Below are 20,849 nucleotides of genomic sequence, written 5' to 3'. Positions count from 1 at the left end.
TTTTCCTCTTTATCAAAATTTGGTTTGTGAGCATTAAGTCTGGGAAGTCTACTTGGGAAGACTGCAGTGATCCATGGTTAACCCCTTTTCCAAATAGTGGACCCAACCTCTACCAAATCAGGTACAGGATGGCTGCAGCATGATTTCACAGATTTTCACCAACCATCATAAATTGCCTTTGTTAGTAAGAGTGCCTTTGGCTGCCAGTATACATGTTCTGCATAATTGACAGCATTCCCAAATTTGAATGACCCAATCTATCTTGTTCCAGTAGCAGCAGAGACACAAATTTTAAGAGCCTTCTGATTGGTTATCAGAAAGATAAACTCCTGCAACCTGATGAACGTTTTAAATTGATTCAGAAAATCTTGTATTGTGGCACAAAATAGCATAAGGCACGCAAACACTAATGGAAAGAAGCAACACAATGTCAAAAGTTGGCCTTCCCCAATTGCAATGGGATATTCTGCACGTTTAGAAGAGAACCAGTCTTGATGCACCCGCTCACTTTCAACTATGTGAAACAGAATTATGTGCAGCGATTGTTTTTGATGTTGATGTTTCAAGACTAAGGTTGCAAAAAAAACCATTGTTAATCTTTTTAGATCTATAGGCCAGGATATTTAGGTCAGCAAGGGAGGGCGGGGCCCGCTCGCCGACGCTTAAAATGACACAGGATAACGTTGGGTGGAACTCCTGACATCACCCCGCATCATTTCAATTTTCAGGTCAGCAGGGGTGCAGCCGAATCAGCTGTGCGCCCACCGACCTGCCAATTGAGGCCATTTAAAAACTAATTCAAGTGATTAATGGAACTGCCCATCCAAACTTAAAGTTGGTGGGCAGGCCGGGAGCCCTGGTGGACTTCAGAAAAAGCATGAATCCTCATCTACAGGCGGGATGAGGTTTCATGTAGAGTTTAAAAAATTAAATAAAAGTTTGATTAAAAGTGATGGACATGTCCCAACTCGTGACAGTGTCACATGAGGGGACATGTCAGGGAAATTTTATTTTTGTACATTTACCATTTTTAAATTTGGCAGCGATCTCCCCGAGGCAACATTTAGTCTCGGAGATGAGTGTGCTCTTTCATGCGCATGCATGAAAGAGCGCACTCTTAGCCAAGGGAATCTCCTCAGCCCGCACAGGGAGCTCATAGCGCCCCCTGGCGGACATCACGTTGGGCGGGCCTTAATTGGTCCGCTCCTGCACTTCCTCCCTGATGGGGGGAGAATTCTTCCTGTAGTTTGTTCTGATCTGTTATTGATCAAAGAATTTGAAGGTAATGTTATAGCTTACTTAACTTCTGGAATTGAATTTATTCTACTTAATAGTCTGTGTGCTGGTGATTAGCTAAGTGAGGGATCATGTTTAGTAATTCTTTAACTTTCTCCATGGAATGGATATATATGCAAATACAAGTTGTCTTAAATGGTGCTTTAATGTTTTAAATTTTCCAGAACAGCAGGGCTGGCAGTATTGTGTTAGTTTCTTTTAAAAAGGAGTTTCTGAACCAACATACCAATGAAAGGTAAATTGGCCGTCCAGTGGCTATTCACATCATTACTGCTGCAACACCCCTCTTCATTTAAAGAGGTTACTACCAGTTTAGACTGGTGAACATTGACATTGCAGTCAGGCTTTTTAAGCTAATACTAGACACAAGCACTGGGCGGTTGGGTCTGATGGAGATAGTAAGACGACTTTTCAGAGTGGGAAAGTGCAACACAATCATTATGCAACGCCAAATTGTATCAATTGAATGATGTGAGCCTAATTACAACTATTGTCCTGTATGTTTACTGTGGAATAGAGCAGCTTAATGATTCAAACTAAGCTTCACCATTCCTATTTTAACTGTCAACCGCCTGAGATATGAAGGAGATGCATACAATAAAGGCAGATATTCAGATCAAATTGCACGGGGATGTTAATAAATAAGTAGATCTAGGGCACTGTCAGATCCTATAAAAATAAAGCACCCTGATCGCATAAGAGAGCCCACTGATGCCACTGAGCCCGAGAGATGTCTATGCTAAGCTCAGATTTGTTCCTTGAAAGTTTCTTCTAAAAATAATGGAGAATAGATACAAGAAACACAATGGATGTAGTTTGTATGGATTTTCAAAAGAAACATTTGACGAGGCATCATTTGAGATTTGTGGCAAAAATGTTACATGGAATTGTGGGGAATAATCATTTATATATACTACAAACATCAAGGGACCCAACACCGATCCCTGTGGAACCCCACTGGACACAGATACCCAGTCACAAAAATACTCCTCGACCATCACCCTCTGTTTCCTGCCACAAAGTGGCAAAGTGTTTCACAAGGATTTGTTGGCCAGTCTTGTATTTACTTTGTAGGCATATGAGTAATCTGGATTTAGAAGTTCCAGAGAATACTATTGAAATTTGTAAAAGAGATTTAGTACACCTAAACTGATAGGGTTTTACATGGAGTAGAAGAGCAGAAAGGTTTTGGTGAACAGATACAGTGGACATTGAAGGTGGCATCCTAAATAGATGAGGCCATAAACAGGTAGAGGCATAAGGCCAAATCATGTTGAGGCAGTGGGGGTCTCACCTACTGGCTGGAGAGCTGGCAAGAGACCTGCGCTGCCTCTTTTCTGGGAGGCCCGCCGAACCACAAGCCAGCCAGGCAGTGGGGAGGCCGGTGGCAGGCATTCCCCTGGAATCGAGACCTCGGGGTGGAGATCTTACCTAGGCCAGCAGCTCTTGTGCTCAGCAGCGTCACTAGGGAGACCACGGCTGCTGCCGGAAGGACATGTGATGGAGTCCTAGGATTGTGGAGAGACTGGGCCACAGGTGAGTAACGTGGGGTGTGGGTGGGATGCTGCCAAGGTTGAGGAATTACAATTATGAAGCGAAACATCCAACTCCTTATTCTTGGCCATATCCTGTGGAATCTTTACTGCATCTTTATCCGCTGTTTTTAAATGAAGATTTTATAAAGAGAGACTTGAGAAGTTGAAGCTTTTTTCACTAATGCTAGGTAATGTAATCAGATTTAGATTTCCAACCTTGATAGAATGTTTCTGTTGGTCAGCGAGATGGTAACTAGATGGCACAAATCTTATTAAAATCTTTTTTTTGAGATTACTTAAAATAAAAATAGAAAATTCTTTATGCAGAGGGTGATAAGAATCTGTTATTCTCTACTACAAACTTGTTCCCGGACTGTTCATAAATTATTTTAAAAGGGAATTCAAATTGATTGCAAAAATAATTTTAACTGAATGGGAAATTGGCAGAAGAGTGGGATTAGATTATGTGGCTATTAATACACTTGATGTGGCTATGCTGTAATGTTCTGTGTATAATTATGTGCAAACATTTGCTTTTACTAAACAATCATTATACTATATCCTGCTGCGATTATCACTTATTGAGGAAAGCCCAGGATTTATTAACCATTTCATGTCCCTTTGATGCTTTGGCAATTTTTAACCACTGCACCCATCCTCAGTTTAAGATTATATTTTCCTGGCTTTTCACCTAGTTCAAAATGGCATTTATGTTCCTTATTTCCCCAAATAAGGTTGATATTCTTCTCATCTTCCACTCCCATTCTAATTTCATGCTCTGCACATCCCCTAAAAGTCATGTTCCTATGCTTGCCCTCCTCCACGTCAACCATGAACCCACAATACCTTCAGCACTGCTCTAGATTCCCTCTTCCCTTCAATATGGCACCTAGCTGGGTCCATGCTCTGATGCAGGTCCGTTCCTGCCATCTGCTTTTCCAAGTGATTGAACATTGCTGCACCTTTATGATTTCCTGATATTGCATAGTGATATTTGCATTGAGTTTTTTTCGTTTCTGAGAATGTTTCAATGGCTTTCTTCCTGGTTAGTGTTATCAACACACAGCCTTGGAAATGTTATGAAAAAATTCTATAGCAGTGAAATAAGCAAATGGAGCATGAAAAACTGTTTCTATTTGAACCTTTTAATGTCTTTTTAGTAATCCCTGGGCACAAATCCATTGCATCAAGTATTATCATGTGTTTTTTTTTAAATAAATAGGAATCGTGCATTAAACAAATGGTGCAAAAGGGATGTTAAGGGACGTGGGCATTGCTGGCTGGGCCAGCATTTATTGCCTGTCCTAGCTGCCCTCGAGAAGGCGGTGGTGAGCTGCTGCCTTGAAACGCTGCAGTCCATATGGTGTAGGTACACCCATAGTGCTGTTAGGGAATGAGTTCCAGGATTTTGACCCAGTGACAGTTGGGACCACATATTTGCAAGTCAGAATGGTGAGTGGTTTGGAGGGGAACTTCCAGGTGGTGGTGTTCCCTTCTATCTGCTGCCCTTGTCCTTCTAGATGCTAGTGGTCGTGGGTTTGGAAGGTGGTGTCTAAGGAGCCTTGGTGAATTCCTGCAGTGCATTTTGTACATGATACGCATTGCTGCTACTGTGCACCGGTGGTGGAGGGAGTGAATATTTGTGGATTTGGTGCCAATCAAACAGGCTGCTTTGTCCAGTACTGTGTCAAGCTTCTTGAGTACTCTAGGAGCTGTACTCATCCAGGCAAGTGGGGAGTATCCCATCACATTTGTGACTTGTGCCTTGTAGATGGTGGACAGGCTTTGGGAAGTCAGGAGGTGAGTTACTCGTTGCAGGATTCCTAGCCCCTGATCTCTGTTGTAGCCACAGTATTTATATGGCTAGTCCAGTTCAGTTTCTGGTCAATGGTAACCTCCAGGATGTTGATAGTGAGGATTCAGTGATGGTAATGCCATTGAACATCAAGGGGTGATGCTTAGATATTTCTTGTTAGAGATGGTCATTGCCTGGCTTTTGTGTGGCACGAATGTTACTTCCCACTTGTTGGCCCAAGCCTAGATATTATCCAGGTTTTGCGGCATTTGGACATGGACTGCTTCGGAAGAGTCACATGGGCTCGAAACATTAACTCTGTTTCTCTCTCCACAAATGCTGCCAGACCTGCTAAGTTTTTCCAGCATTTTTTGTTTTATTTCAGTTTTCCAGCATCTGCAGTATTTTGCTTTCATCATAAAAAGCTAAACCTTATTCAATGAGCTGTAACTGGGTTTTTAATAAAGATCTAAATAATAACTACTGCTGAACAACTGACCTGGCCCTGAAAATGTTATATTTGTGGGATGTTGTTAATGCCACCATTGTTATTAAGCTCTAGATTCTTGAACAAACTAAAGAAATTAATGATAGTTCAGCTTCTACCTTAATGGCATGTGTATGTCAAAATCTTCATTTTGCTCATGATAAAATTTTAAAAACTGATTAGATTACACTGGGGCCCCATTATCATGCGGTCCACAGGGTCTACACCTCGATATTGCATTATAGGTATGACTGTGTTAAAACTTTATCGAGTTATGTTTATCCTAGGTGAGATTTTGAAGACACAGGTGGTATTTTAGGCTGGGGGAAAGAAAACATTAGAATCCCAAACTCTTCATACAGCGGGTTTGTAATGTTTGCTGCTCTACCCAGTTTGTGTATTCCTCCTTATAAACTACAGGAATCTCTTTGGATATGAGAGTATTGTACAATTCAGTCTTTATAGTAAAAGTGATTGGGTGGAGAGGAGCCATTTGACCAACAGCAAAAAGGAGACACAATTTTCAGATAAAACAAGCTTTTGCTTTTGAAGTGATTTTGAAAACATAAATCTTGACAATATTTTATTCTGTACAATGTGGACTCATGTTATGAATATTTTCTGCCTTCCAAATGTAGTGTACATCCCTTGTGCTCCCCAGTAAATGATTTAACTGGATTTAAATGTTAAACAAAAGCTTTAACTCAGTACAGCACAGAGTTCGGATCATAGGAGACACCATCTACTGAAAACTGTCTTTAAATGATTTACATGAGAGAAGAGATGTTGGAGAAAACTCAGATTGCAATATCCAGAGTTGACATGATCATTAATCTAGAAACACTACTTAAAAATATAACTGTTGCTCAATCACCTGCACTGCTTATTTTCATGTTAGAGAAAAGTTAAGCCAACATTTTAAACTTGGCTTGTGTCAGGTCTTTCTGGCAGAAGCTGCAACAGCACAGCACAGCTGTGAGTATTCATGCTAATTCCTGAACACAAGTTTTCAGTCACCTCACCTGCAAAGCGGCAGTAAAGATTGATTTATATGTAACTCAAACCAGGAGACCCTTAAGCCTACAATTGTATCCACTAAAAATAAATAAAATACATAAACAAATGAAAAGTGGCAATGATGAGTGCAAAGATAAATTTAAATGAAAATTTTGGGGTCCCAGATGGGCCTGCATTATACCAAGCTCCACACTATAGCAGACCATGTTATAGCTGCCCCAGTGTATTAGTGCTTTTCAGTTCCTGGTTGGCAGTTTGTGGGAAATTCTAATATGATAGGAACTAGATGAGATCACTGTAACTCCGCACTGGAATTGTCATTAAACGAAGTTACAATCAATTGCGTGTCAAGAGAATTAAGGCTCAAGAGAGGCTTTCTTCAAGGTCAACGTCCTTGGTTTGCCCCTGACCATAAAATCTGGACCAAGAATTCTTGAGGCATAATTTTGCCATGAAGATGATCAAGCCAAATCTTGGTGCTCCTCGTAAAAGCCTGATGTGAACCATATCCTCTTCATAAATTCTGTGTCCCCGAGGGCCTATTCAGACCAACAGAGGAAAGCATTTGGGCTCTCCGGAGCCTGCTTTGTAGTGTTCGGCATCTTTCTCTTGTTGCAGGCAGCTTAGACACTTAGATGAATGTGCTGTTTATTTATCTCCTTAGGTTGCAACTTCTGCCAGAAAGACCTGACACAAGCCAAGTTTAAATGTTGGCTTAACTTTTCTCTGACATGAAAATAAGCAGTGCAGGTGATTGAGCAGCAGTTATATTTTTAAATTTTTGTTTCTAGATTAATGATCATATCAACTCTGGATATTGCAGCCTGAGCTTTCTCCAACATCTCTTCTCTCATGTAAATAATTTAAAGACAGTTTTCAGTAGATGGTGTCTCCTATGATCTGAACTCAGTGCTGTACTGAGTTAAAGCCTTTGTTTAACATTTAAACCCAGTTAAATCAATTACTGGAGAACACAAGGGATGTACACTACACTTGGAAAGCAGAAAATATTCATAACATGAGTCCACATTGTACAGACTAAAATATTGTCAAGATTTATGTTCAAATAAAAACAATTCACAAAAAATGCATAGCAAGGTACCATCCAACCCAATCATTAACTTACACTACGTTCAACTATGTTGACTTTTTAAGAATCTGTCGTGTGCTTAAGCTTTTTTGGGAAATTCTTGGAGATGCACCATCCCTATTGGGAAAACCGTAACCATACATTACAGAGTTCTATAACTCCAACCTTTATGATATGACAAACAGAATCTGAGGAGCACTAGGATATCTGTATTCCAGACATACCTTTCCTCTTTGATTTTCAAGTAATTTCATAACATCATACAGCCCACAAGGAAGGCCATTCATCCCATTTTGACTGTGCTGGCTCTTTGAAAAAGTTATCCAAATAGGCCCACTCACCTGGTTTTCCCTCATTGTGGCACAATGTCTTTCTTTTTCAAGTATATATCTACTTCCCATTTGAAGGCTACTATTGTATTTGCTTCCACCGCCTTTTGAGGCAGTGTATTCCAGATCATGGCAACTCAAAGAAATTCAATGAAGAAGATAAGGGAAAGAAAATTTTAAGTCTTTTCACCTTATCAAGTAATGAGATAAGGAGGTTAGCACCACAAGGCACAGCAACAATGTTCCTCATTACTGAAATAGGAAAGGAGTAATTTAAATTCTATCAAAGATAGCTTTTAACTTGACCACACCTCTAGACCTATAAAACAGTCCAACCATCTCCAAGCAACCATTTTATTTTAAGAACTTGGCCAAGGGCTTTTTAAAATACACATACAATATATAAATCTGCCTAACAGGCCAATAGTTCTATTTTTGTCACAGTTGAAATCTGCCTGTGAGCAATGTTTTATTTTAAAATAAAGGTTTGAGCTTGTAGACTATGATGACTCATTATATAGAATCTTGAACTCAAAATCCCATCTAATTCGACAGTTTAATTCAGTCTTTTCAAGAGATTGTGTTGCTATCTTGTCAAGGTTATTTGCACTTGTGGAATTTGCGACTGAAGTATGTGCCTGTCTCCAAATCAGAGAGCACCCTGGTCCACATTTTTAATTTGCTTTCTCAGAAGTGCAGAAAGATTTGGGTGGATGTATTTTTTCACAGCTGTAAATCTTGCAATTCCCTCCAGCCTGCATGTAAGTAAAATTAAGGCATGATGACATCAGGTTGACAATGCTAGGTCGTCAACGCCAGTCTCCGATATTAAGGAAGGTGAGCGGGCACAGAAATCTGAAGCCTACCTGCCATTTTGAAATATCCAATTAAAAAGCTATTAAGCTTTTTAAAGAGCCAATTCTGTGCAATTTTTCATTGCCCAATCCCATTTTTCAAGTGTCGTACGAGAAAACGTTAGTGAGTGCTTTATGCCAGGTATGAGGAGGCGGCACAAAATGGAAGATAAGGACTTAGAACAGGACCATGGCTGTATGTAGCAGCAGGATCTGCTGGTGAAGGTGGCAACATTTGTATGTTTTTTGACTTCACTTATTCACTGTTTTGAGCCTACCTTAAGAAGTAAGGTGCTCCCCTTCCCTTTCACACTGCTAATTGGCCGCCTTGCTGGGGGAGGCGGCACCTTGCTGAGATGGCAGGGTGGGAGCAAGCAAACCATTCAGTTTCCATTCTGCCTCCAATGCCCGACCAGAAACCATAAAATCCAGCCCATTATTTTAATCCTTTGTACTTTTTTTTGAAGCTTCAAATTACTTGAGTGCACCAACAGCAACTTGTGTTTAAAATCAGAAAACCCTGGGTAAAAAAACCCAGCAGATTAGGCAGCATCTGTGTAGAGAGAGAAACGGAGTTAACATTTCAGGTCTGTGACCTTTTCCCAGTTCAGATGAAAGTTTACAGATCTGAAACATTGTTTTTCTCTCTCTTCATAGATGCTGCGTGACCTGAGTTTTTCTTCAACATTTTCTGTTTTTATTTCTGATTTCCAGCATTTGCAATATTCTGCTTTTCAACAACTTGTGTGTAGCCCCTGTAACATAATATAATGTCTCAAGGGAGCATCATAAAGCAAATTTTTGACAGAGTCACAGAAGCCATAGTTTGTTTTTAATATGGAATCTGATTTGATGTTTCGACAAGCAGGATTTACAATTAGACTCTGACTAGAATATGCCTCATGACTCTTATTGGTGGCTGATGTCGGCTCATTCTGAAAATAAGTTGGAAGATAGAATGTTTTCATGCAGAAAATGTAAAAATGTGCCCTTTGTTTAGAAAATGTGAGTTGATATTTGTAATAATAAAAGGATTGCAAATAACATCAGTCTACGACAATACCAAAGTAAAAATAATGTAAATGCTGGAAATCTGAAATAAAAACAGAAAATGCTGAAAATACTCAGCAGATCAAGCAGCATCTCTAAAGAGAAACAGTTATTTTATCGACCTGAAACATTAATTCTGTTCCTCTCCACAGATGCTGTGTGACCTGCTGAGTATTTCCAGCATCGAGTTTTTTTATTTAATATCAACTTACATTCTGCTAAAGTATTGAAAGTGTCATTATAGAACCATAGAACACTACAGCACAGAAAACAGGCCTTCGGCCCTTCTAGTCTATGCCGAAATTAGAAGTCCAGTGTTTTAAAAACAGCCTGTTTCCATGGTTTGTAGTTCATTGATTTCACAATGTTATGTAGAATTTACAGTACAGAAACATGCCATTTGGCCCTCTTGGCTTATGCTGGTGATTATGCTTCACAAGAGTCTCCTTCCACCTTATTTGATTTCCCCCTATCAGTATATCCTTTTATTCTTTTCTCCCTCAAGTACTTATATAGCTTTCCCTTAAATGTACCTATTGGTGCAGTAGGTGGATGCACTAAGCCCAAGTCTGCTGGACTCATTCTCATATATTATTTAGATATATATATATATATATATATATATTACATTTGCTAGGAATTGGTTTAAGCAACATTGCCAGAGGCTAAGAATTTGTCAGCTACCTGTTCTCAACTAGACATGAGTGTATGGTGTGAAGTTTCAAAAGATGTGGAAGAAATGCCTTTTAAATTAGAACAAAATATAATTTTTGCCCCCAAAAGCTGAAGGAAAGGTAAATCATTTTTTAAAAAGTTGCAACAAGATTAGAATTTGGACATTGCTTGCACAGGATTACTTTACTATCCAATTTTCTGCTGTAGGGCAACATATTTTTCAATGAACTATCTGACAAGATCATTATGTTACCCCAGGGGCGATTCTATATTTTCTAAATCAGAATCTGGTAAAAGCAGTTAAATTCATTCCTTTCATACTTGACTAATCCTTTACATCAAGCATCCTTTGGTAGTTAAAGAAAATCAGCAATGTTAATTGGCCTTTGGAGCAGATAACTTAGTTTCTCAGCTGCTGATGTCACACTACATTGCCTGTAGTATCACAGTGTCTGTATATCCCAACAGTGACAAACGAGATGGGCTGGCAACTCTTCTGCCAGAAGTCTTGATTTAAGTCGCTTATTGCAAGTAAGGGATTTGGAGAAAATTTTTTCACACAGGCAGCTTTGAAATCATTCCTGAACCTGTGGATAGTTAGTCACATTCTACCCTAGCAGTATGATCCGTCACTGCAATATGACTGTATATTTATTTTTGAAACTTAAGAGTTTGAAACAATTCCGGTTTTAAAATTCTGCTGAGACCAATTAGACAAGAATGTGGCCCGGATTTTGGGGCAGTAATGCCACCAAAACTATCAGCATTCATTATCACTACTTCACTGAGCCCATGCATGCATAGTTAAATGTGGAAATACGGAAGTTCTGAACTGGTGAGATTTTTCCCTGTTTGGACTTTTAACTCTTTTTGTAAAAACCTGTGGAAAAGTTGTACTTCATTGAATGAGGTGTAACTGTGTTTTTAATGGGGCACTAAATTCATAATTACTACTGAATACCCTCACTGGCCTCGAGAAACTAATTCTATATGTGTGGAATGCCAAATTTGTCCATTATGATTTCAAAAGATCCACATTTTATTTTATTTTTTTCCCTATGTTGGTTTATGATATTTCAGCTTCTTTGTTAATCCTATGTGTGTGTCCCAATCATTTATTCCCCTCTAAAATTTAATTAGAAGTGAAGAATAGTCGGTGCATTTTACATTTTACTTCCTGGTTCGCTATCTGTGAGAATACTTCAACGTTATTGACTTTTTATCTAGTTTGATGACATCACTGTTGCTGGAAGCTGGGAGATCCCCTTAATTTGACACTGGACTCAAACTAATATCTGAAAAGGTGAAATTCACACCAAAAAAAAAAATCACTACATCTTTGTGGGCAGCTATCTTTGACGCTAGCAGTGAGTGCTGCAGCTTTGGCATTGACTGTAAAATCTGGACCAATTGTTCATCCATGATCGGTAACAGTTTGCACATAACAGTGTGATTGGGACAACTATTTTCATTTGCAATTAGGTTATCTTAGTTATCATTTGTACCTGTAGAAAGAGTACATTTTGAAATAAATATGAATGTCTTGATAATTCTAGATGGGTGTCTTTTTGTGTCACTGATCACTGTCATGTATGCGGCATAAAGTTCGCTGCATACTTAATACTTAATGTGTCTTAATAGTTTTTGGTGTATACAAGTATTACACAATTCACACCTATTAAAAAGGAATCCATATTATCTTCTCTGATTCTCAAATTGGCACAAACTATAACAAATAATGGATAGAAGACAAGTGTTCAACCCATTTCTAAATATCCAAAGTGTATTAGTTCTAAAAGTACTTAGAGCTGAAGATCACTGATTTCATCTGTGCTTTGCTGCTCTCAGTATGTCAAACTGTGTTCCCAGGATCCTGCTTGTAGCAGAATTTAAAAACATTTTTAATCATTAAACGCTCCCGTCGAGCTGAGTGTACTCTATTTCAACCATAATAAAAGAATGCTAGATTCAAGTGAAAATGTCTTCTGTGGAAAAGTCATTCTGCAGCATCAGTGGTATGTGTTGATATTTCTGTGATCTCTATGGCAGTTACTTGTACTCCCTTTCTTAAACTTACTGTTGTTTCTTGTGAACTCGTCCCGCTCCATTTGTGTAACATGTGGAGAATGATTTTGTGTCTTTCATATCATAAGTTGAAAAGTTTCACATGAAAGCTATTATTCATCACCCTAAGAATATTACATCTTCCACATTAATTATGCTGCTCCAACTTTGTCATCTTCTATAGCCAAGCAAATGGGCATAATCAAAGACAGTCCTAAAGCAATCATTTGAATGAGGTGACTATTAAGTAGTTCATCTAATAGTATTACATCACTGTCGTGATGCGATACTATTGTGTGAAGCCATGCATTAAGGATTGCGATGAATTACATGGATCATAAAGGCTGGGTCAGGTCATAGCATGCCAATTCTGGTACTGGGTGCAGGAAGTACCATCAGTTTGTATCAAGAACTATTACTATAAACGATGTGAAACAAGTACCTGCTGCCCTCTGGTAATGACAAAACGTGAGGTAGCCATCCACACAAACTACCAAAGATCATTTGTTTCAACAATCTTTCTGCCCAAGACAATCCCACAATGGAACAAGCTGCCAAAGAAATAGTCACAGCCCCATCACTGGAAACCCTCAAGATCATCTTTCAATTACTTTCATTTATGAATTTTCATTATCAGGATTACTACCTCAGCAGGTCATGCCTGCTTTAGCTAGCGCTACCCATATAAATGTTGGTGGATGCCGACACAACTAAAGCAGAAGATTTGTTTTAACCTATTTTTAAATTGACCAACTAGTCACATATGGTTTTCCTCTCTTTTTAATGGAAAATCTTAGTTACAAAGCTGACAGGCACCTCATTGGAGAATCAAGAAGGATGTTATATGCAGGATATCCTACTTCTCATGGGTAGATCATAACTTATTCTGAGCTTTTGATATTAACTCATTTGTATAAGGCCACCTGGATTACTAAAATGGGCTGCAGTAGATGATTTAGCATCTGAAAGAGAATGAAATGTTAATATTTTGCATGTTTATTTTCATCAAATCTGGACTTCAAAGTTTTTCACTTTCAGATACTGATCAATCAGCTATTCATTTTTTTTAAGCATTTTTTGGTTTTTACATCATATGTCCGATAATTGGGATTTTTTTTTTCTTGCACAATATCTATCAGGCTGATGTCTAATGAGGATAACAGATAGAAGAAGATTCACTCTTTTCTTTTCCTTGAATTGCAATTTCTCCAATGTTTATTGAACTGAGTAATTTCCTTCTGAAAAAAGAATTTGTAATATTTTCTGTTTAATCCAACCCTATGGGCCCAATCAAATTACAAATGTATCATGTGATTTCAGTTTGAAGAACCCAGAGACATTTATTGGAAACAATTGTAATGCAAATGACCTCACATACTTCATATTTTAAATAAGCACTGAAAATGGCATGGTGCCTTTATTTGTTATGGAAGAAAATATACATATTGTGAGTCTCAAAGTAGTACTGCTAGCATTGTGCTTACCATACAGAATTTATTGCACATTTTTATTCTTCTGTTTAATTATATCTTACACCGTCTTAAACTATTCTCATGCCCTGCTCTCCTCCTCCCTCACCCTGCTCTGTCCATCCACCAACCCCTACTTCCTCCGTCACCCCATGCTCTCTGTCCGCCCTCCCCATCTCCCTCCCTCACCTCTCTTTCCCTCGCTCGCCCTGTATGCTCCCTCCCACCGTCCGTCTTCGCACGCGCCGTCTGTAACCATCACTCTGTACCCACTCTTCTCCCTCACATCGCGCCCCCTCCCCTCCCTCACACCCCAACACCCCTCCCCTCCTCTCCCTCACACCCCAAGCGCCCCTCCCCTCTTCGCCCTCACACCCAACCCCCCCTCCCCTCCCCTCCCTCACACCCCAACCCCCCTCCCCTCTTCGCCCTCACACCCCAACCCCCCTCCCCTCCCCTCCCTCACACCCCAACCCCCCTCCCCTCCCTCACATCCCAACCCCCCCTCCCCTACCCTCCCTCACACCCCAACCCCCCTTCCCCTCCCCTCCCTCACACCCCAACCCCCTTCCCCTCCCCTCCCTCACACCCTAACCCCCCTCCCCTCCCCTCCCTCGCACCCCAACCCACCTCCCCTCCCCTCCCTCACACCCCAACCTCCCTCCCCTCCCCTCCCCTCCATCACACCCCAACCCCCCTCCCCTCTTCGCCCTCACACCCCAACCCCCCTCCCCTCCCCTCCCTCACACCCCAACCCCCCTCCCCTCCCTCACATCCCAACCCCCCCTCCCCTACCCTCCCTCACACCCCAACCCCCCTTCCCCTCCCCTCCCTCACACCCCAACCCCCTTCCCCTCCCCTCCCTCACACCCTAACCCCCCTCCCCTCCCCTCCCTCGCACCCCAACCCACCTCCCCTCCCCTCCCTCACACCCCAACCTCCCTCCCCTCCCCTCCCCTCCATCACACCCCAACCCCCCTCCCCTCCCCTCCCTCACACCCCAACCCCCCTCCCCTCCTCTCCCCCACACCCCAACCCCCCTCCCCTCCCCTCCCTCACACCCCAACCCCCTTCCCCTCCCCTCCCCCACACCCCAACCCCCCTCCCCCCTCTCCCTCACACCCCAACACCCCCTCCCCTCCTCTCCCTCACACCCCAACCCCCTCCCCTCCTCTCCCTCACACCCCAACCCCCCGCCCCTCCCCTCCCTCACACCCCAACCCCCCTTCCCCTCCTCTCCCTCACACCCAAAACCCCCCCTCCCCTCCCTCACACCCCAAACCCCCCCTCCCTTTCCTGCCCACTTTTGCCTTCCATGAACAATCTTAAATGTGACCTCCAGCTCTTAAAACTGTGATTCAGGTTCCAGAAGGGAGACCAACAGTCTATCGCAGTTCTTAGAACAGCAGAATATGTTGCGTTGATCTTTATTATCTTTTGTTGCTCGAATGCCTTAGTATTGTATTTAGCAAACTGCATGGGAAAATTTAGTTCATCACTCGATCCCCATTATCAATATCCTGGGCATTACCATTGACCCAGAAACTAACTTGGACCATAATAAAATTGTGGCTACAGGAGCAGGTCAGAGGCTTGGGATTGTGCAGCAAGTAACTTGCACCCTGAATCCCCAAAGAATATCCACTGCCTACAAAGCAAAAGTCAGGTGTCTGATAGAGCACACTCCACTTGCCTGAATGAATGCAGCTCCAACAACATTTAAAAAGCTTGACACTGTCCAGGAGAAAGCAGCTTGCATGATGAGCTCCCTATTCACTAATGTAAACATTTCATCTCTCCTGCAATGTGTACGATCCATAAGCTGCACTGTAACAGCTCACCAATTGAAGAGATTTGAGCACATGGGCCTTCCCTATATACGTCCCCAAACATTATACTCTTCACCTTTGCCACTTATATTAAGGAAAATGGATCCCTCAGAATATTTTGATGTTAGGATTCATGCATACTGGCTACCAGCCACACCAGGAGACATCTAAGAGTAGTGCATGTAATTTTATTGTCCATAAGCTTTTACTGTGAGATGGGATAGATGTTATTGTGGGGATAAACTGAAAGTGAGAACATTTCCTGAAGCTTTTGTATGGATGCCACCTCATATAAAGAACTATTACGTTGAGGTTTATTTAGTTAAATAATCATGAGACTACTTTTTGATATTTCAGCAACCTGAAGAGGAAACCATTGCTTACCTTGATCAGAGTGATGGTGAAGATGAATTTGACCCTGCTGACCTTCCTGATCCTGATAAATACAGTGATTCTGAGGAGGATGATAGCCATGATATTTCTGAAGCTGAAGACAATCACAGGTTAGTTCACTTTGTGCAGTGGAATCTCATTTTTTCCTTTCACACAAGGTACTGAAGAGTCCTGACATAAAAGAATGTAGAACAAAAACAGAATTGTATTATGACTCACTTGAAACTGTTCCCTGAATACCAGTAATGAGTTAAGACTAATGTGCTGAAAATGACAATACTTCACTGCTGCATACTTTTCGTGAGCTATGGTTGGTATTAGCTGTACCGGTCTCTGGTGTCTTTATGCCAAATTGAAAGACCCATTTCACACTATATGGAATGGAAAGTATTGCATTGTTCTGGTAAGTATATTTGTGACCATGGTGTACTTTAGGAACCATGGGAATCACTGTGATGACCTTCGAGATCAGCATTGTAATTGAGCACCTTCACAGCTGGAACAAAGATATGGGACCATAGATTACAATTTTTAACAATGTTTCTAAATACAGAAGATGTGTGTTTTATGTACTATGTTCTTCAGTTTTAGCCATAACTGAAAAATATTTTCCTTGATACAAAAAAAAAGACAGTTCCATTTTGTTTCTGGTTTTTTTGGTAAATGTTTTCTTGATTTATCACTCTGCCTCTTCATGGGAAAACGCTTATGTCATGCTGGCATGATTATTCTTGAAATATTAGCTACAAGGTAGTTTTGCCTTCCAGTTTGTGTGATTTTCTTTCATTATAATGTGCCAGCATTTATTTTCATGATTGTCAAAATGGATTGCCAAATCTAATTCTCTAGACTGCTGGATATTAATACAGTATGTTGCCTGTAATGTTGGAAGCCTTTAAATAAAGAAACTGTGGTTGTAGATGAAGCTTTACCATTCATGTACCATATGTCCTATCTTGACTGCATGTCCCTGTTCTTTTAAAGCTCACATTGCAAAAGCTATTCTGACAGTCATGCAAGTAGATGTGCACTTCATATTTGACATTAATTACAACTTGATAATTGCAAAGTGCTTTGCTTCACAGCCTTTGGATTTTGAATTGCTGATTTAATAATGGAATGCATTTTCCTTGAGTGCTGTAAATGCATTTTTTCTTGTATCTTATTAAACGAGATGTTTTATTGATACTTAAGCAGTGTACTTTTTTCTTCATTTAGATTGATTAGGATCTAAATTGTGCCTGGAACCTGTAATGTTAATATGAAAGCAAAAGATTGATGTTTGGTGGTAGCATACCACTTAAAACCACTTTGAAGGTTGAGATGTACATTTCATTTAGAATTATTTAACTTTGCAATGTAGATCAGATAAACATAGTTCTTTTTACTGTGAGCATCGTAAAAAGATGTTTAAAACAACACAATGAAGTACTTTTAGGCTCATTTATTTTTCCTGTTTAGTGTTTTTAATTTCATTTTGTTCCTTCACCACTGCCCACATCTGATTCCCAATACTCCCTCCTATGATCCACACCTCTTCCTCCTATGACAGTTGCTCCTCCATCCATGATTGTTGGAGTAGACTGTACCACCGCTATTTCATGGAACTACCAAAGCCACAAACATGAGGTCATCCTCTGCCAGTTGGGTCCTGGGCCTTCTGTATTTTAACACTGCAACTGCACCCTCTAGTGACTAGACAAGAGCTAACCAAACTCATTTATTAATGAACCTGGATTCTAAATGACCATCAAGAATGAAATTCAAATTGAAAGTCTGTTTTACTACACCATTGGAAGTGTCTGACCCACTGTATTTTTATGGTGTGATTATGCAGTAATTAGACTACTTATTAAAAAAAATCATTTTGTTCCAAAAGAATTAATTTAAATGACAACTTTTGCTTATAGTGTGCATTTCCTGTCCATTGTTATTACTTCCTGCAGCAATTTTTACATCAATATTTATGATGCAAACATTTATAGTGGGAAATCCAAATAAATAGCATGTAACTGGATTGTTGATGATTCAATTGAAGCAATCAAAATGCATTTCGTAAAGAAAATTCGTTCACTGATCTATTTCTTGGTAACTGATATTTGTAATGTCTAAAATAAGAATTTTTTAAAAATTCATGCTTCATAAGAACAATTACATTTTTCCATTCAGTTGCCTTTTCTGCCTTTTAGTGCCTTCATTAAAATTTTTACCCAACGTCTGAGAGATGGAATTTGTAATTGATAATTTTACCAGAGCAGTCACTGAAGGCAGATCTTGCAGTCTGAGCAGGTGCAGTGTACATCAGTAGTATCATCAGGCAAACTAAGGACGGAATTTAGTCCAGGCAGCAGGGGGATTTGCCCACCAGCTAGAAAGTCGGCAAGAGCCCTGGATTGCCTCCTTTGGGGAAGGCCTGCTGAATTAAGTGGCCAGTGGTGGGCCTTTCCTGGGATCAAGTGCTCCGGGGTTCAGAAGTCTTGCCCCTCTCGAGAACTGCAGGCTAATCAGAGCCAGCAGCTTTCCTTGGGAGCAGTGCCACACGGTGGGTGTAGTTAATTACTGGCAATGTACCCACCAGACGCCCAGGACCAGTGAGGGACCCAGGCCCAGCTTAAGTGAGGACGTGATGGCTGTGGGGTGGAGGCAGTCAGGTCTGAAAGAAAGGCTGAGGGTGGCTCTCTGTGGGTCCCCTGTCTTCCTTCTCTCGATCAGAACAAGTGACCCTCCCTATCCACCTGGGAATCCACATGCAAACACAACAGGGTTTGCTTTTCAGGCTTCACGTGTAGCAACTGCCCTGCCCACTTAAAGGCTTCAAATGGCGTTGGGGCGGTGAGGCTGTCCACAAACCTTCCTGCCCCATATTTAATCAGGCAGAGGCAGGATCCCCAGCCTATCATTCTCCTGCCCTGTTAAAAAGCCAGGAGGGCATTAAATTCTGCCCTAAGGGTCAGCAGAAAATTAGGTTTTGAAAATATTTCTCACAAATAAATCAAGTGCCCTTCAGGTACTTAACTGGCCTCCAGGCCTTCCCCATGATTGATATCCTTGGTGGCAGAAGTCCCGCCCAATGACAGTTGGCCAGTAAGAGACTGGTAGCTCCTTGCGCTGTCAGAGGGAGCAGCATGCACACACCAGAGGCCAGGAGAGTGGAGTGAGGCATCTCCACAATTAAGTGGGTCAAGCTGCCATGGTTCCCGATGTATTAAATCTAGCCCTGTGTGTTAAATTCAAGATACAGTAAACTCCTGATGAGCCAAGTCCTAGGGTTCCACCCACAAACTTATGTAAAGGAGAGGTTTGAGATAGCTGAGGAGACCCTATTCACCCACAAATCTCTATGTAACCCGATATGCCTACACATGCAATCTATGTCAAAAACAACAAATTCAAATGCCAAATGAAAACAGAATGTGTGCAAAAGTCTTTATTCAATTTTTTCACACCTTACAATGGCCTGATCTTGTAAAAGGATTGGATTGGAGATAAAAATGTTCTCTGCTCGGGCTGCCTTGAACCATGTTAGCAAAGCTTCTTCAACATCAGGATAGGCGACCATTTTCATCTTGTTCCTTGCTGAAGAGAATGCTTGCTTGTCCAAGATGTTCACCTTGTGTTTCATAATGGTCAATAAACTTGATGGCGGAATCTCCCACTCCTTTATGATGTCCGCTTTCTGCTTCGCACCACTGTTTTCGACTTGCTGTATCAATTTCATCTTCTCTCCGATTGACAGCCCTTCAAACTTTCTCACAGGTTTAGCCATACTTGCAGGTGTTGCACGTTCTTTCACAGGGAGATTTTAATGCCAAATGATGGCTTGCCCAACGCATCATGATTTTGCACTCTTATGTGGTCTAATCCACTTGGTTGGCAAGACCATATGACCAGCTTGGGCAAGTTCAGCTAATCCAGAATTTTGGCTTATCACAGACATTGTTCTATGAGACTTGATATTCTGCAGGCAGGATTGGTTACCGACCTTGACATGATAGGAATTTTGTGTCTTCTCAGTTTTCATAGTTTTCATAGAATAATGCCTTTGGTAGTTCAGAGTTATTTGGTCATGTGTCACTCAATGTCTTGTTTTCCAGGACACTAGTCAGTTTTGTTGAGGTTTGTGTTTTGTAAGGTGCATATTGTTGAGGAGAAATGTCTTGTTTTATTTGTTTTGCAGTGCACTTGCCTATTTTCCAGCCCTGCTCTATAAAATGTTGCTATGGGTTTGTCTCCATTTTTCTATATACATACCGTTACAATCACGAGTGTTATAGCAAGCTGACATGGCAGAAAGCTTGGATCAATAGCTTTTTTAAATTACATGTAGGGTGCGCATCCTGTGCTATGTGGGAGCTCCAGGACACTTCCCATGTCCTGGATAAAGATAATGTAGGAAGGGTGTAAAGATAAGCCTGACAACTGCAGGCCGGTCACTTAACCTCAGTGATGGGGAAACTTCTAGAAATGATAATTCAGGACAAAATCAATAGTCACTTGGGCATATGCGGGTTCATTAAGGAAAGCTAGCACAGATTTGTTAAGGGCATATTGTGTTTAATTAACTTGCTTGTGCTTTTTGATGAGATAACAGAAGGTTGATGAGGATAACGTTGTTGATGTGGTGTACATAGACTTCCAAAAAGCATTTAATAAAGTGCCACACAACAGACTTGTGAGCTAAATTAGAGCTCATGGAATAAAAGGGACAGTAGCAACATGGTTAGTAAATTGGCTGAGTGATAAGGTAGTGATTAATGAATGTTTTTTGGGCTAGAAGCAAATTTATAGTGGAGTTCCCCAGGTATCGGTGTTAGGACTGCTCTTACTGATATATTTTCATGACCGACAACTTGGTGTACAGGACAAAATGTCAAAATTTGCAGATAATACGTATCTTGAAAGCATTGTGAACTGTGAGGAGGATAGTGTAGAACTTCAGATGAATATAGACAGGTTGATGGAATGG

General features: G+C 40.8%; 1 protein-coding gene across 1 annotated transcript in view; it reads left to right on the top strand.

Moving 5' to 3' along the window:
• Positions 1–20,849, top strand: part of ddx10 (DEAD (Asp-Glu-Ala-Asp) box polypeptide 10) — a 274,853-nt gene that overhangs the window by 229,840 nt on the left and 24,164 nt on the right. Inside the window, exon 17 of the mRNA XM_041198686.1 lies at positions 15,848–15,993. Coding sequence (XP_041054620.1) covers positions 15,848–15,993 — 146 coding nt within the window. The remainder of the gene's footprint in view (positions 1–15,847; positions 15,994–20,849) is intronic.

The sequence above is a fragment of the Carcharodon carcharias genome, chromosome 11 (assembly GCF_017639515.1).
Source record: "Carcharodon carcharias isolate sCarCar2 chromosome 11, sCarCar2.pri, whole genome shotgun sequence".
NCBI classification, from domain to species: Eukaryota; Metazoa; Chordata; class Chondrichthyes; order Lamniformes; family Lamnidae; genus Carcharodon; species Carcharodon carcharias.
The sequence above is the reverse complement of the archived record's forward strand: the minus strand, read 5'-3'. Positions and strand labels throughout refer to the sequence as shown.